At 45.9% G+C, this 14710-nt stretch overlaps 1 protein-coding gene across 1 annotated transcript in view; it reads right to left on the bottom strand.

Moving 5' to 3' along the window:
• Positions 1–879: 879 nt before the first annotated feature.
• The window catches only part of kcns3a (potassium voltage-gated channel, delayed-rectifier, subfamily S, member 3a), a 33123-nt gene continuing 19292 nt past the window's right edge, over positions 880–14710 (bottom strand). The window contains exon 2 of the mRNA XM_041187320.1: positions 880–2913. Within this exon, the coding sequence (XP_041043254.1) occupies positions 1377–2849 (1473 nt within the window). The 5' untranslated portion in view covers positions 2850–2913 and the 3' untranslated portion in view covers positions 880–1376. The remainder of the gene's footprint in view (positions 2914–14710) is intronic.

The raw sequence follows: 14710 nt of genomic DNA, 5'->3' as shown, positions 1-14710 counted from the left end.
AATATTAATCCCATGATTAAAAATGAAATATCTTACAAATGGATCACACTTATTTTAGCAGGATTAAGCTTGATCCACACTTTCATTCTTCCAGAGACTGTGTTCCATTTGGCTTAGAATAATCCAAATTTTAAGTGAATCCCTAGGAGGCTATACTGAGAAGATTGGGAAAGCCTACGCATATCCTCAATTCTCATTTGGCCGCTCCAAGTATGAACTAAATTTTTGATTTCTTTCTGAAGCGCTAGGAGATTGGCGCTAAAAAAAAATTCCAAACACTTTACATCTATCAAGTAATCACCATCATAATGTAGGAAAATGCAGCAGCCAATTTGTACACAGCATGTCCCACAATCAGCATTGACAAGACAATCTGATTTAGTGATGTTAGTTGAGGGATAAATATTGGCCAGGACACCAGGAGAATTCCCTGTTCTTCGTCATATAGTCTCATGGGATCTTTTGCATCCAGCTGTGAGGTCATCATGCCATTGGTGTAGTGCATCATCTGAAGGACAACTTCCTTTGTACCGCACTGAAACATTACCCTAATTATCTGTTCAAATCTGTAGGACTCGAACTCTCAACTTCTGCTACCACTGAGCCAAGGCTGACAACAAGGATAATCAGCCTTCTCTAAGTAACTTCAAAGTCCAAAATCAAGCTTTGAGTGAGTTGACCCTAAAAATAAAATAAGTTCGACTAAGGTGAATTCTGCTGCAAATTCCAAATTAATGTAAAACTTCCTGAGTTGACTTTTAAGTGGAGATGATCACTTCTTAAAAATTTATAATTCTAACTGTTAACTTAATAGTCTGTATTTTGAATAATATATCATCTTCATTACAACACATACTATTGTAGTCAAAACACTCTAAGTAGTTTAAATGGATATTTATTAAGTTTTCTTATTACTTTAACCATTGTACAGAATATATGTATATTTTAAAAGTCTATATTCTTTCTTTTCATGCAGTCTTTTCTGCACGCATTTAAGAAATGGAAACTATTCCTAAACTGATGCAGTTATAATTTCTGCTGGTTTGCATCTCGTTCCCAAAATGAATAACAAATAAATTCATGTTTTCCTGCAGGCATACAATCAGTATCATATATTTTCATTTGACTGAGTTTATATTGCATTGTCATTTACTTTAGAAACAGACAAAACACTAACAACATGTATACTTGCATAAAGTAGAAGTCAGGAAATTAATTCACATGCTTCTTTCATTTCCATTTTGATACACTAGCTACTTAAATGATTGTAGTATGTCAAACATATATACCCTGAGTATTTTAAAATGCAACAAATAAATAATCATAGAACAGAACTTTGATTGGAAAGCAGTGAGATTAGCCAATAAAATAAAGTTCTATTTTGCTGAACAGTTCTCAAGTGCTGTGTTCTGAACAATTTCTAGACCGTGGATGCTAGAGGCATCTATGGTGCTATGGTCACTGGCATTGGTGCTAACCATGGAAGAGATACTAGCCATGAGAGAGTGCATATTTTTGGCATATATGTCTCGAATATTCATGTAAGGTAAATCAGAACAACCTTCTACAAGTTCTGCATTGCAACTGTCAATGTCCACCATTTTATGTTTACTATAGTACTTGGAAAATTTATTGAAAATTATAGTAATGGGGAGAGCAACTACCAAAATCCCACATAAAATGCAGGCGCTTCCAATGAGTTTTCCTAATAGAGTGACAGGATAGGTGTCCCCATACCCGACTGTGGTCATGCTGATGGTTGCCCACCACCAGCTCATAGGAATACTATGAAGCCCTGACTCAGTTTCATCTTTTTCAGCAGAATAAACAAGGACAGAGAATATGGAGATCCCAACTGTCAAGAACAAGAGCAAGAGCCCAACTTCATGGTAGCTGTGCCTGAGTGTGGCTCCCAATGACCGTAGCCCCACTGAATGCCTGGCCAGTTTCAGGATACGGAATATCCTCATGAGACGAAGGATTTGAATCACTTTACCCACGTTTTCTAACTCCTCGCTGTCCTCATCCATTTTCTCCACGCCCAGTGTGAAGTAGAATGGTAGAATTGATACAAAATCAATTATATTCAAGGGGTTTTTGAAGAATTTCTTTAGAGATGGCGCAACTGTGAACCTTGCAATGAACTCCACGGTGAACCAAACTATACATGCGATCTCTAGTCCTTCTAGTGCAGGATTAACTATCTCTTTGTCATCCTCATCAAATTCCTGGAACTCATGCATGCTGTGAATGCACATAGCCACAATGGATATAAGGACCACACTTAAAGATAAAATTGCCAAGATTTTGGCCAAGAGTGAGTGTCCAGGATTTTCTAACCTGATCCAAACATTCTTTCTTATTTTTCCACACCACATATTGTCAAATTTATGCAAATCTTTATCAAAAGCTGACAGTTCTTCAAAGGAGGAATCAATACTTTCATCACTTTTCTGTTCCCAATCTTTATCCACCTTCCTCTCTTGGTACCTGTTGCTGCAACAGGAGTCAATGAAAAGTTCATTAATTCCCCAATACTCGATCTCTTGGCTGAAAGAAAATGCACAAAGCTCTTCCATGACATGCAGTTTCCCAGTGTAGTAGAAGTTCAAAATGTACCGGAACAAGCAGGGATTCCGATCAAAGTAATATTCCTTGTCCACAACATTGTAATCATCACAGAGCTCTAAAATAGCTTCCTCAGTGTCACAGTTCAGTAGTTTTCCTAACCTGGTGTGAGGAAACCGCAGCAGGGTACCCTGGTCGACTCTCTGTTTGAATCCTCCCACGTTTATATTAATAAGTTCATGATCAGGCACTGTCCTTTCGAATATCTGGCCGTAAACCATTTCGATGAATCCTTATCGCTTTGTTGCTTCCATTTAATATTTCCAAATAATAGACATGTTACACCTAAAATATAACAATTGTTACTTAGTATTATACAGATGGAAAGGTAAAGGACATTTTAAGAAATATCTACTACCATTCTAAAACATTAAGGTCATGGAATACACACGATATTAAAAAAATGCATAAAATTGTGCATGATACAATAAGCATTTACCGGTAATCTGATTTACAATATTTACTGTAATTCCCTCAAAACATTTACTTTCACTCATTATTTATGAAGCATGATATTAGGATAGACCACAAAATAACTATGTGTCCCAGAATCCAATGAACTAAAGAGAGATTTTAACACATTCAAAACCCACCCAATTGTGCAGAGTTAAAATTGGACCCAAAGGTTCAAAGTTTATCTTCCAGAACAGTTAGCCAATCTATCAATGGAGATGAAAGTTCCATAGTTTGGAGCATAATTGATGACTGGACATAAAGTTTACAGTATGTCAATAAGAGAAAAGAAAATATAAATATAAGCCTAAAATTTATCTATTGGTTAAATTAGCAGTCGAAACATTATTTACTTATTAATACAGAATTATTGCCATTAAAATAGGGGAATGTCATTGAGTGTATTAAGCATTTATCCAATGATATCACCAACTGAAAATTCTAAGCAATGACATTTATATATATATATATTATATATATACAGGAATAGGTTTAGATTCATGTACTTCATCATAGAGGGTGGTGATTTGTTAGAACAGACTGACCAAGGAGTTTTTGGAATGGATAGCATGGCAAATTTAAGGGAGCTAGATAAGTTTTGCAAAATAATTAATTATGTTTTCGAGAGTACATTGAGGTATTTTTCAAACTTTTAGACTAGCCAAATAAAAGCACATTAGTCTATTCTGGTATAAAAACAGAAAATGCTGGAAATACTCAGCAGGTCTGGAGTACTGAGAGGAACAGACTTAACATTTCAAGTTGAATATAACTCTTCTTTAGATCTTCTTCCATTTCTCACCCATTGCCCTCTCCATTACCCCACAATGCTGCCTCATGATCTGATGGCAAGTCTGCCCATGTGCAGGTGAAACAATCCTTGCTGGGGCCCTCACGGGTTCCAAAACCTAGGGAATTGTCAGCGAAGAGCATCTCAACAGTCCCAGCAGGAGCCTGAGCAACCTGCCTTTACCTCTTGTGAAGTCACAGGGGTTGCACCACTTGGTAGGAAATGAAGAGAAAAGATTTGTAATTGTACAAGGGTATGCATGAGTATGATACTTATTGTTAGAGTGATAAGTTTCTCTTTCTTATGTGAGCCACATAAATATTATTGCTTCATACCACTTCGCCATCTCCTCCATTCTTGGTTACCGGCCGGCAAGTGGCCTTTTCAGTTGTGCAATGATGAATGGTAAGACGTGAATTGACACCGAGAAATTGAGGGTTGTGAAATTAAGGTTTGGTTGTATGTAGGCTGTGTGTTAGTGGCATTGTGCAGGAGAACAAAAATGGCTGTTGCATGTGGCCGTTAAATGGATGAATTGGTAGAATCTAAGTGAACCTCGTAATAATGAGGGCATCCTAGGCAGCAATGTGTTCCACTGGTGGTGCACTGCCCAAATCACCTTCCACTTTCTCATCCTCCTTTCTTTCCTCAGAATCATCCATAAAAAGCCTGTGCTCTGCACTTGTTCCTCCTACAGGTCCAAATCTTGCTGCTATACGATGGTGTGCAGAGCATAGCACAGCATGGTCATTCTGAACCCCCGGGTTGGATCGACCTAGGTACCTGAAGTGGACATTCAGCATGTCAATGGCTTGTTCAATGATCCATATGGTGGTCATAAGACATTCATTGTCTCACTTTTTGGTCTCATTCTTTGGGTATCCCTTGTCTCCAAGCAGCCAGCGATGAACCTGCTTTGAGGTGCAAAGAGATTTCAGTGGATGCACAAATGCAGGACGAAAACATCATGGCAGCTACCTGGGAACATTGTGCATACCTACATAAACATGTTTTTGTGGTTGCACACCGTCTGCACACTGATAGAGTGTCGCTCTTGTGGTTGACAAGTGCTCCTGGTGATCTATGGGTGTCTTAACTGCCACATGTGGGAAGCCAGTCAGAGCCACAAACCCAAGTGCCTGCCCATTCTGTCTGATGTCATCACAGGCAAGGTCAATATAATTGCCAGCCCCGGCAAAAAAGCTATCAATCCCCTGACTTGTGAAATTTTTGTGCCGCCAAATGCAAGGTCCTACAAATGTGATGGGATGAATCCTGGAAGGATCCAGAGACAAATAAGTTGAGAGTGGCGGTGAAGCATGGCCAAGAGAACCTCTCAGCAGCAGGTCTTACTCCAGCAGTCTGCCGTGACCTGATGCAACATGCTGAGCCTCTTGAGACACCAGTGTTCAAACATGCTGAGGAAGATTATCCTCGGCCTGTAGACACCGTGCCAGTATGGCCTCCTGTAAGCTGCACCTTTCTGCTGTCCCCCTCTCGCCTGTGGATCTGGAGGTCTCTGAGCAACAGCCTATTACTGATGTAGGTGCTCCTACTGCAGGTGCTTCTGCTGCTCATGTTTGCTGCTACTGCTGCTGCTGATGACGATGATGATGATGCTGGCGGTCATCTTGGTCCTCATTTGAGGTCCAAAGTAACACATTCCAGCAGCGCCCACATTGATCAAATAAATCAGAATTCCAAAGTGCAGATTACATCACCAAATGTGTAAAGTCACCTTCAAAGATGGAGATGTAAAATCATCTCCAAGGTGTATAAACTAACCTCTCAGCACAAGTATTGTGAACAAACCCTTCCATATAAGCAAGAAAGAGAGCAGCTCAGTGCTAACTGGCATATTTCCCTTCCATGGGGCAGAATTTTCCACTCCGGAGACTAAATGCAGTGGCAGATGGGAAAAGCAGCATGTCTTCCAGCTGGCTGGAATGGAGGGTGTGCGCACCAGATCGTCTGCTTTTCAGCTCATTATATATGCATGAACATGATCCACGTCAGATCTTATGGCGGGGCAGGCTGTACTCATCTGCCTTGCCGTGACCTCATTGGATCATCTTTCCGGGCACCATGTTTAAGCCACACCCGTGCGCATCATTCACTCTCTGCAGCCCAGAACTGGTCGTGGCGAATGGTGATCCCCAAAAGAAAGCAGCCAACTACCCCCAGGTTTAATGATAAAGTGCTGGAGGTACTTCTGGACGTGGTGGAGACTCACCAGGACATCCTTTACTGCAGTGATGGAAGGTCCACCAACCTCACCACTCTGGCTTGGGAGAAGGTTGCCGGCAAGGTCAGCAACAATGTGGCTCACCAGGAGAACCACCATCCAGTGCAGGAAAAGGATGAATTATCTCAACCTTCTCCTGACTCTCAAATCTTACAAGCCCATCAGGCAATCGCAAGGTTACAGTCCACAGGGATCTCACACATTGCCAGTACGAGGAACATCACCACTGACTTTCTCAAACATTTGACATCTTCATCGCTTCTCACATTCTGTGCAGCTCACATCCTCAGCCCTTACACAGATCCACTGAGGACCCACAGAAGACAGGCATCCTTATCATCTGCCTTGGCGTCCGTCCTGCTCCGTCTTTATGGAGGACAAAACCACCCAGAGCAACAAGGAGAGATGCTGGGAGTGGGAATGCCTGAACTCAGGCCCCTCACAGAGTTCGAGGGCGGGCAGGAGAGCAGGCCAGTGAGAAACAGGACCATACCTGCACTGACAATGAGATCAGCATCTCCCAACCCATTGACGGCCCATCACCATCTAGCCATTCAGCTGGCAAAACTGCAATTGCTTTGTTATATTGGTGACTATGCAGACAATCACTAATAATCTCATCTCTCTTTGACAGTCACCAGCACAAAGAGGAAAAAAGGCACAGGCTGCTTGTGACCCCATCAGCTCCAGCTCCACAGGCCAAGGAGGGTGCACCTTCCCCACAGCAGGAGACCCCAAGCAGGCCAGGGTCTACCAGGCCTCAGCCCTCCGGAGAACACAAGGCAAGGTAATACCAGACAACAGGACATAGCAATCTGCAGGCTGCCTCCACCTCTGGTGGATGTTAGGGAAGTGGTAGGGTTGGAAAAATAAGTTAAATTAAGTCGGCTTTTGACTCTTCCTAACGTGTCTCAGCTGTGCCTTCCTCTCAATCTGGAAAAGCAGAAGTTAATTGGGCACCCCTTCAAACAGCCCACAAGTGCAGTGGTCGATTCCTTCCACAAGTCCTGAGACCTCCTCCCCTGGCTTTTTCATTCCATGTCTGTTTTTCAATTGCATCATTAGATCAGCTTGGAGAATAGAAATGCTGAGGTTTTACTACCAGATCAGCTTCAACGCCCCACCACCCCACCCCATCGTGACTGTCAAGATCCTTCCCGTTATGTTGGAGGAGTATCATGTTCAGGTCTCCCTCCCTCCAATCACTCTCCATCCTCCCCACTTTCATCCCTGATCCCATCATTACAGTTGGTAACCACCCTGAACTGTCTGATATTGATGTCCCAGCGCTCTGCGTTGACCTAACCCTTCCCCATCATCAGGTCCTTTGCACTGTGACTTACAGGGACCCTCCCCCAACTGCAATTAGACCATTGAGTGCCCACCCCTACATTAGCTCTTCCCCACCTATAGGCTGCAGATGTCACCCCTGACTGTAACTGTGCCATCTGCGGCACAGTATGAAGCCACAAACCTGCAGGCCTGATGTATGTGAGGGAATGACCATGCCCTGCACCCTATGCTGGCACAACTGACAGAGCTGACAGGCCTGCCCCTTCCCTGGATTGCAACCAGGCGGACATGCCAAGCACAGCCTTCTAAATTGTGGCACCGATCCACAGGACTGCCTAAGCTTTCTGGCCCTAAGTGCATTAATCCCAACCCCCTCCCACCCCACATCCTCACCCCCTGTGATGTATCTGGGTGCACCCTTCCCCAGTCTTCCCCCCCTCCTCCAGTCATGCATCTGTGTGCACCCATCCATGGCTTCAGCCCCCTGAATTGTCCAATTCTTAAAGATGTTGGGGCTGCAAAGACAGACATGGGAAGAGCAGAGCCCTGTGTATTAATATATGTGGCTTTCAGTACACAGAATACCACACAATTTGAGCCCGACTGGCAATCATAAATTGGTTGTCAGCGTAATTCTTAGCACACAGGGGATTATTTATCAAATGTTGTCCATTCATAGAATCACTGTTTTGAGTTTTGCAGGCGTAGGCAATCCATACCTTGCCCATTACGAACAGCGGCTGAGACATCTAATGCTTTAAACTGTTATGAGGTGAGCTTTAATAAGGTTGAACGCATGGGTTTGGTTCAGATGCGGGGGTGAAAGCCAGAAAAACTGGGAGTGCATTAGGAAGCTGGCTTCAGGCTGCTGACTTCTGTATTTTACTCCAGTGCATGAGGCTGCATGCAAGCAACCTCATCAGTACAGGCGGGTCGCCAATTTCAGCATGAGAACTGGACAACTAGAGTCATATTGACATGGGTCTTGCAGCTTAACTTTGACTTCACAGGTTTCTGGGGCTTCTTGGAATTTGACAGTGAAAGTGAAGCATGAAGACCATGGCAATTCGGGGGTGGGGGGGGGGGGGGGGGGGGGTGAAGCCATAGGCAGGATCTTCTGGTCCTGTCAGCGGTGGGGGGGGGTCATGGTGGGTGGGACTGGAAAATATGGAGGAGGGCCAAAAGTCGGCTTCCCACCTGCATTAAAAAAAAGCTGGTGATTGTCCGCTCCCTACTCTCATGGCGGTCAAGCAGCTCACCACACCAGGTCGGAAACGCACTTCCATTCATTGGAAATATCATGAATAACCATTATAAAGTCAGCTAATTAGACTGGCGTGATTCACGACTGGATATAAGTGCACCTGGTGAGCATCACTTCACTCATGACCCCGAGATACGTTTGCCTACCTTTCATTCCGCTGCGCTCGTGCCTGCTCTGACTCCATGCCAGGCTGCGCAGGCAAGACCCGCGGGCAGGCGTGAGAGTCTCTGAGCTAAGGCTTACTGTTCAGACCAGAGGGAAGGCAGGGGGGAGGCAAGGGAAGGGGCTGGAGGGAAAAGGCTTCACTACAGATACATTACGAGAGGTGAGCTGGGTTGGTGTGGGATTGATACACTTGGAACCACAAAGCTTAGGCAGCACTGTGGATCCAAGCCATAATTTAGAAGGCTGTGCTTGGCATGCCTGCCCTGGTCACAGTGCAGGGAAGGGATGGGCCTATCAGTCCTTTGTCAGTTATGCCAGCATGGTCTGAAGGACGTGGTCATTCCCTCACGCACATCAGGCCTGTTGCTGATTTGTGGCTTCATACTAGGCCATAGGTGGCACAGTTACAGCCAGGGGAGGCATCTGCAGCCTGTGGGTGGGGAAGAGGTAATGCAGGGGTGAGCACTCAATGGAGTAATTGCGAGTGGCAGGGGTAAGGTCTCTGCAAGTCACAGTGCAAAGGGCCTGAAGATGGAGAGGGGTCAGGTCAACGTGGGGCATCGGGACATCATCATCAAATGGTTCCGCGGGGTTATCAACATCAATCATGATGGGATCAAGGATGAGAGTGGGAGGAAGGAGAGTGATTGCAGGCAGGGAGACCTGAACATGATGCTCCTTCAGCACAAAAAGAGAGGGATCTCGACAGTCACGCTGGGTTTGGGGGTGGCTGTTGAAGCTGGTCTGGTAGTAAAACCTCAGCACTTCCATTCTTCAAGCTGATCTAATGATGCAATTGAAAAACAGACATGGAATGAAAATGCCAGTGGAGGAGCTCTCAGGACTTGTGGAAGGAATCGACCACTATACGTTGTGGGCTGATTGAAGGGGTGTCCAATTAACTTCTGCTTTTCCAAATTGAGAGGAAGGCACAGCTGAGACACGTTAAGAAGAGTCAAAAGCCAACTTAAATTAACTTAATTTTTCTAACCCTACCCCTACTGCTACATCTTTCCCAGCTTCCACAACAGAGGTGGAAGCAGCCTGCAGATTGCTATGCCCTGTTTTGTCCGGGATTATCTTGGCTTGTGTTCCCCGGAGGGCCGAGGCCTGGTGAACCCCAGCCTGCTTGGGGTCTCCTGCTGTGGGGTACATGCACCCTCCTCAGCCTGTTGATCTGGAGCTGATGGGGTTGGAGGCAGAGGGAATTGGAATTGGCTGGATGCTCTCGGAGTCACCTGGGATTTTAGCCCTAGGTTTCCAGCTGCTGGTCCCCGACCCTATGGGTGGCCTAAGGCCTCTGGCTGGCTCCTTCAGGAGAGGCTGAGGTGCTCTGCCCCGCCTCTTGCTTAGCCACTGATGGATCATACTTGTGCCTAGAGCGATGGAGTGCCCGTCCTGCCGGATATCAGGCGCTATGTCCTGGACCAAGGTCTCCATGACAGTCGCCATCCTACTAGTGTTGACCTTGATGAACTGACGTGTTAGAACAATGTCATGAGGCAGAACACGGAGAGACTCCTCCATCGTGCATTGAAATCTGTTGACGGCACCTGACAAACCTGCCTGACCTTCCTGACCTTCCCATGTTTGCCTGGAACAGCTTGGCTAGGGAGCGGCAAGTTCTGGAGCCCAAGTCTTCTTTACTATTACCGGCATATTGTCAGTGCCCATAGCCTTTTCAGCACCCATAACCCTTGCCTAGACAAGGTAACTTAACCTTATCTTAACCTCACCATCAGCACCAGTGACTACAGCCATCGAGGCACTACATGTTGGAATTCACTCCCTAAACCCAGCAACCTCCTCCAACTAGTGCAAAATATTGCAGATGCTGCAAATCTGAAATAAAAACAGAAAATGCTGGAAATACTCAGCACGTCTGGTAGCATCTGTGGAGAGAGAAACAGGATTAACATTTCAGGTCAGTGATCCATCTCAGAACTTCGATATCTCCAAGTGGATGATCCATCTCAGCTTCCTCCGGAGGTCCCAGTATTACAAAAGCAAATCGTGAGCCAATTCGATTCACTCCAGGTGATATCAATAAATGGCTGACGGCACTGGATACTGCAAAGGCTATGGGCCCTGACAATATTCCAGCAATAGAACAGAATACGTGCTCTCCAAAACTTGCCACACCCCTAGCCAAGTACAGCAACAACACTAGCATCTACCCAGCAACGTGGAAACTTGCCCAGCCATGTCCTGTACACAAAATGCAAGAGAAATCCAACCTTGCCTTTTACCACCCCATCATTCGACTCTCAACCATCAGTAAAAAGTGAGGGAAGGAGCCATCAACACTGCTATCAAGCAGCATTTGCTCAGCAATAACCTGCTGACTGACACTCAGGGCGGAATCATCTGGTCCCATTGTTGGCAGGTATCATGGCGGGCGTGAGCAGACAATATGTCACGACGACCAAAAATTAGTATTCGCCGATGTGAAACTAGTTTGCAGTCGTCCGTTCTAACCATCAAAGTTGGGCCACATTTCCCGCTGCCACACATTGGGGACCTTAGATAATACTTTAGCATCTCATTATAAGCCCTGCTCACTGGAATCATTCCCCCCACCCAAGCTGGTTCACCTGGACACGTACATAAGGGATCTACACTTCGCTCGGGACTTTGAGTCCTACATTGCTTCAGGCAGCACTCACGGTCATCAGCGCCAGCTTTCGATCACTTTTAGGGTGGCTTATGGGCAGGTCTCTGCCTATCAGATCAGCCATAAGGAGGGGATAGCTTTTCAATGGCTGCAGGGCAAGGGCTGTGCTGGGGAACGGGGAGGGGTGGAGGGGTTGGGGGGGTGGGGTGGGGGTGGGTTGCGGGTGCTATCCCAGGGTCTGTGGGGGGGTCACATGTTGATCTGTGCAAGTAGCCTCAAGGTGGTGAGGGCTGAGGAGGCAGTCTCCAGAGAGGGTGAGGCCAGATGGAGATGTGAGGGTGTACGTGAGAGAGTGAGTGGTGATGTCCCTTGAGCTGGCAGTGAGTGAGATGCCAGTGAATGTATGGTGGACTTGTGAGTGTGAGAGTTGAGATTGATGAGCTAGTTGACTTACCCTGGCGGCACAGATGACATCATTCATCCATTTTCTGCACTGGATGGCCAATCTCTTGGGTGCAGCACAGGCACTGGCTACCTCTGCCACCTCCAGAGCCGGACTGGTGACACTGATGGGCCTCCTGCGGCCAGAGCGGAGGGGTAGAAGACTTCACGGTGGGCCTCCACGGTATCCAGAAGGTGTCCCAGGATCAGGGGCGGCTGTAGTCTTCTTGGCTTTGGAGGCCATGTCTTCACTGGAGCAGTCCTGGGCTACAAGCTTTGAGACGTGAGCGTGCAACTGCAGTTTAGATATGGCGCCCAGCATGAGGAAGCAGCAAGGTAAACGGCATGGGAGGCAAATTGGAGGCCACCCACCAGCGATCACACGCGATTCCCATGACTGCATCATTTATGAGGTGGGGAGGGTGCAATATGGCATGAAAACCCACCATTGTGGTCAATGGGTAAAATGTCTTTTTTCATGCCCGCTACTGCACTTAGTGCAAATCTGGGTGGATTCTGCCCCCCGATTGGATTCAGCCAGGAATACTCAGCTCCTGACCTCATTACAGCCTTGGTTCAAACATGGATGGAAGAGCTGAATGCCAGGGGAAAGGTGAGAGTGTCTGCCCTTGACATCAAAGCAGCATTTGAGCAAGTGTGACATCAAGGAGCACTAACAAAACTGGAAGTCAATGGGAATCAGGGGGAAAACTCTGCTGGTTGGAGTCATACCTAGCACAAAGGAAGATGGATGTGGTTGTTGGAGGTCAATCATCTCAGTTCCAGGAGTCACTGCAGCAGTTCCTCAGGGTAATGTCCTAGACCCAACCATATTCAGCTGCTTCATCAATGACATTCCTTCGATCACAAGGTCAGAAGTGGGGATGTTCGCTAATGATTACACAATGTTCAGCGACTCCTGAGATACTGAAGCCGTCCATGTCCAAATGCAGCAAGACCTGGACAATATTCAGGCTTGGGCTGACAAGTGGCAAGTAACATTCATGCCATACAGGTGCCAGGCAATGACCATCTTCAATAAGAATCTAACCATCGCCCCTTGACATTCAGTGACATTATTGAATCCCCCAGTGCCAATATCCCGAGAGTTACCATTGACCAGAAACTGAACTGGACTAACCATATAACTACTGTGGCTACAAAAACAGGTCAGAGCCTAGGTATCCTGTGGCAAGTAACTCACCTCCTGACTCCCCAACACCTGTCCACCATCTACAAGGCACAAGTCAGGAAAATGGTGGAATACTCTCCACTTGCCTGGATGAGTGAAAGAAGCTGGACACCATCCAGGACAAAGCAGCCCACTTGATTGGCACCCCATCCACAAACATTCACTTCCGCCATCACCAACACACTGTGGCAGCAGTTTGTACCATCTACAAAATGCACTCCAGGAATTCACCAAGGCTCCTTAGACAGCACCTCCCAAACCCACGAGCACTACCATATATAAGGACATGGGCAGCAGACACATGGGATCATCACCACCTGCAAGTTCCCCTCCAAGTCACACACCATCCTGACTTGGAAATATATCGCCGTTCCCTCACTGTCACTGGGTCAAAATCCTGGAACTCCCTTCCTCGCAGCACTGAGTGTATCTACAACAAAGGGACTGCAGCAGTTAAAGAAAGCAGCTCACCAGCACCTTCTCAAGGGCAATTAGCGATGGGCAATAAATGATGGCCTAGCCAGTGATATCCACATCCCATGAATGAATTTTTAAAAACCACCTCCTTAAAACCCATCTCTTTGATCAATCCTTCATCACCCTACCTAATATCAGTTTCCGCCCAGCATCTTTTATTTTGCTTTAGCCTCTGAATACTGCCTTGGAAACTTCTTCTGTGTTGAAAGTAGCTTTATAAGTGCAATTTCAATCTGTTCATGCTTTTCAGACCAGGAGGTCATGTTGCGGCATTCAGTCATCTTCTGGATGACATTAACTGGCAAGTACTCAATGAACTGGTACACATATCTGTACTTATTCATCAAATCCTAGTTGGCATCTTTGCGCTGCCTGACTGAGATGTCAAATATCAGTGCAGATGCCATTACAGCCTGCCTTCTAACCAACATAAGAAAACAAACAGAGTGAAAATGCTGCTTAAACTCTCTCTGCAAAAGACTGCTCAGCAAACCACCTTTTCAGTGACCTTTACTTCTAAAGAAGTGGATATATCACTGACATCACCAACACGGCAAGGCCACTGGGATCGATGGCATATACCCAGAACTTCTCAAAAACCAGGACCCCAATTGGAAGGATGTGACTTCCCATAATCACCTACAACATCCTTGACACTGGGGTAATCCCAGAGGTTTGGTGTAATTCCAAATCATTACCATCCTAGAGCACCAAAACCAGCCAATGATACCAAAGACTATCGTCCCATCGCCCTTCTATCTACAGTCTACAAAATGGTTAAATGACTCAGCCTTAACCAATTAAAACTGGTTTTAGAAGCTACAATCCAAACCAGTAAGTTGGCTTCAGAGAAGGAAGATGCTGCCCTGAGCGGACCTTGCTACCAACATTGAGGCAGGGTTCCATAAGCTGCTGAAGACTTGAGCTACATTCACGGACTTGTCAATGGCATGCAACACTGTCTGGTGTGAAGGCCTGTTACTGAAGCCTTGAACAATCAATCAGTACCACAAAACTTTTAGGCTTATCAACACCCTTTTTTCATTCATCCATGGGATATAGGCATCACTGGTAAGGCCAGCATTTAGTTCCAATCCCTAATTGCCCTTAAGAAGGTGTTGGTGGGTCACTTTGTTAACAACTGAGTG

This window comes from Carcharodon carcharias, chromosome 5 (assembly GCF_017639515.1).
Source record: "Carcharodon carcharias isolate sCarCar2 chromosome 5, sCarCar2.pri, whole genome shotgun sequence".
In the NCBI taxonomy this organism is placed as follows: domain Eukaryota; kingdom Metazoa; phylum Chordata; class Chondrichthyes; order Lamniformes; family Lamnidae; genus Carcharodon; species Carcharodon carcharias.
This window is presented reverse-complemented; position numbering and strand designations above follow the sequence as displayed.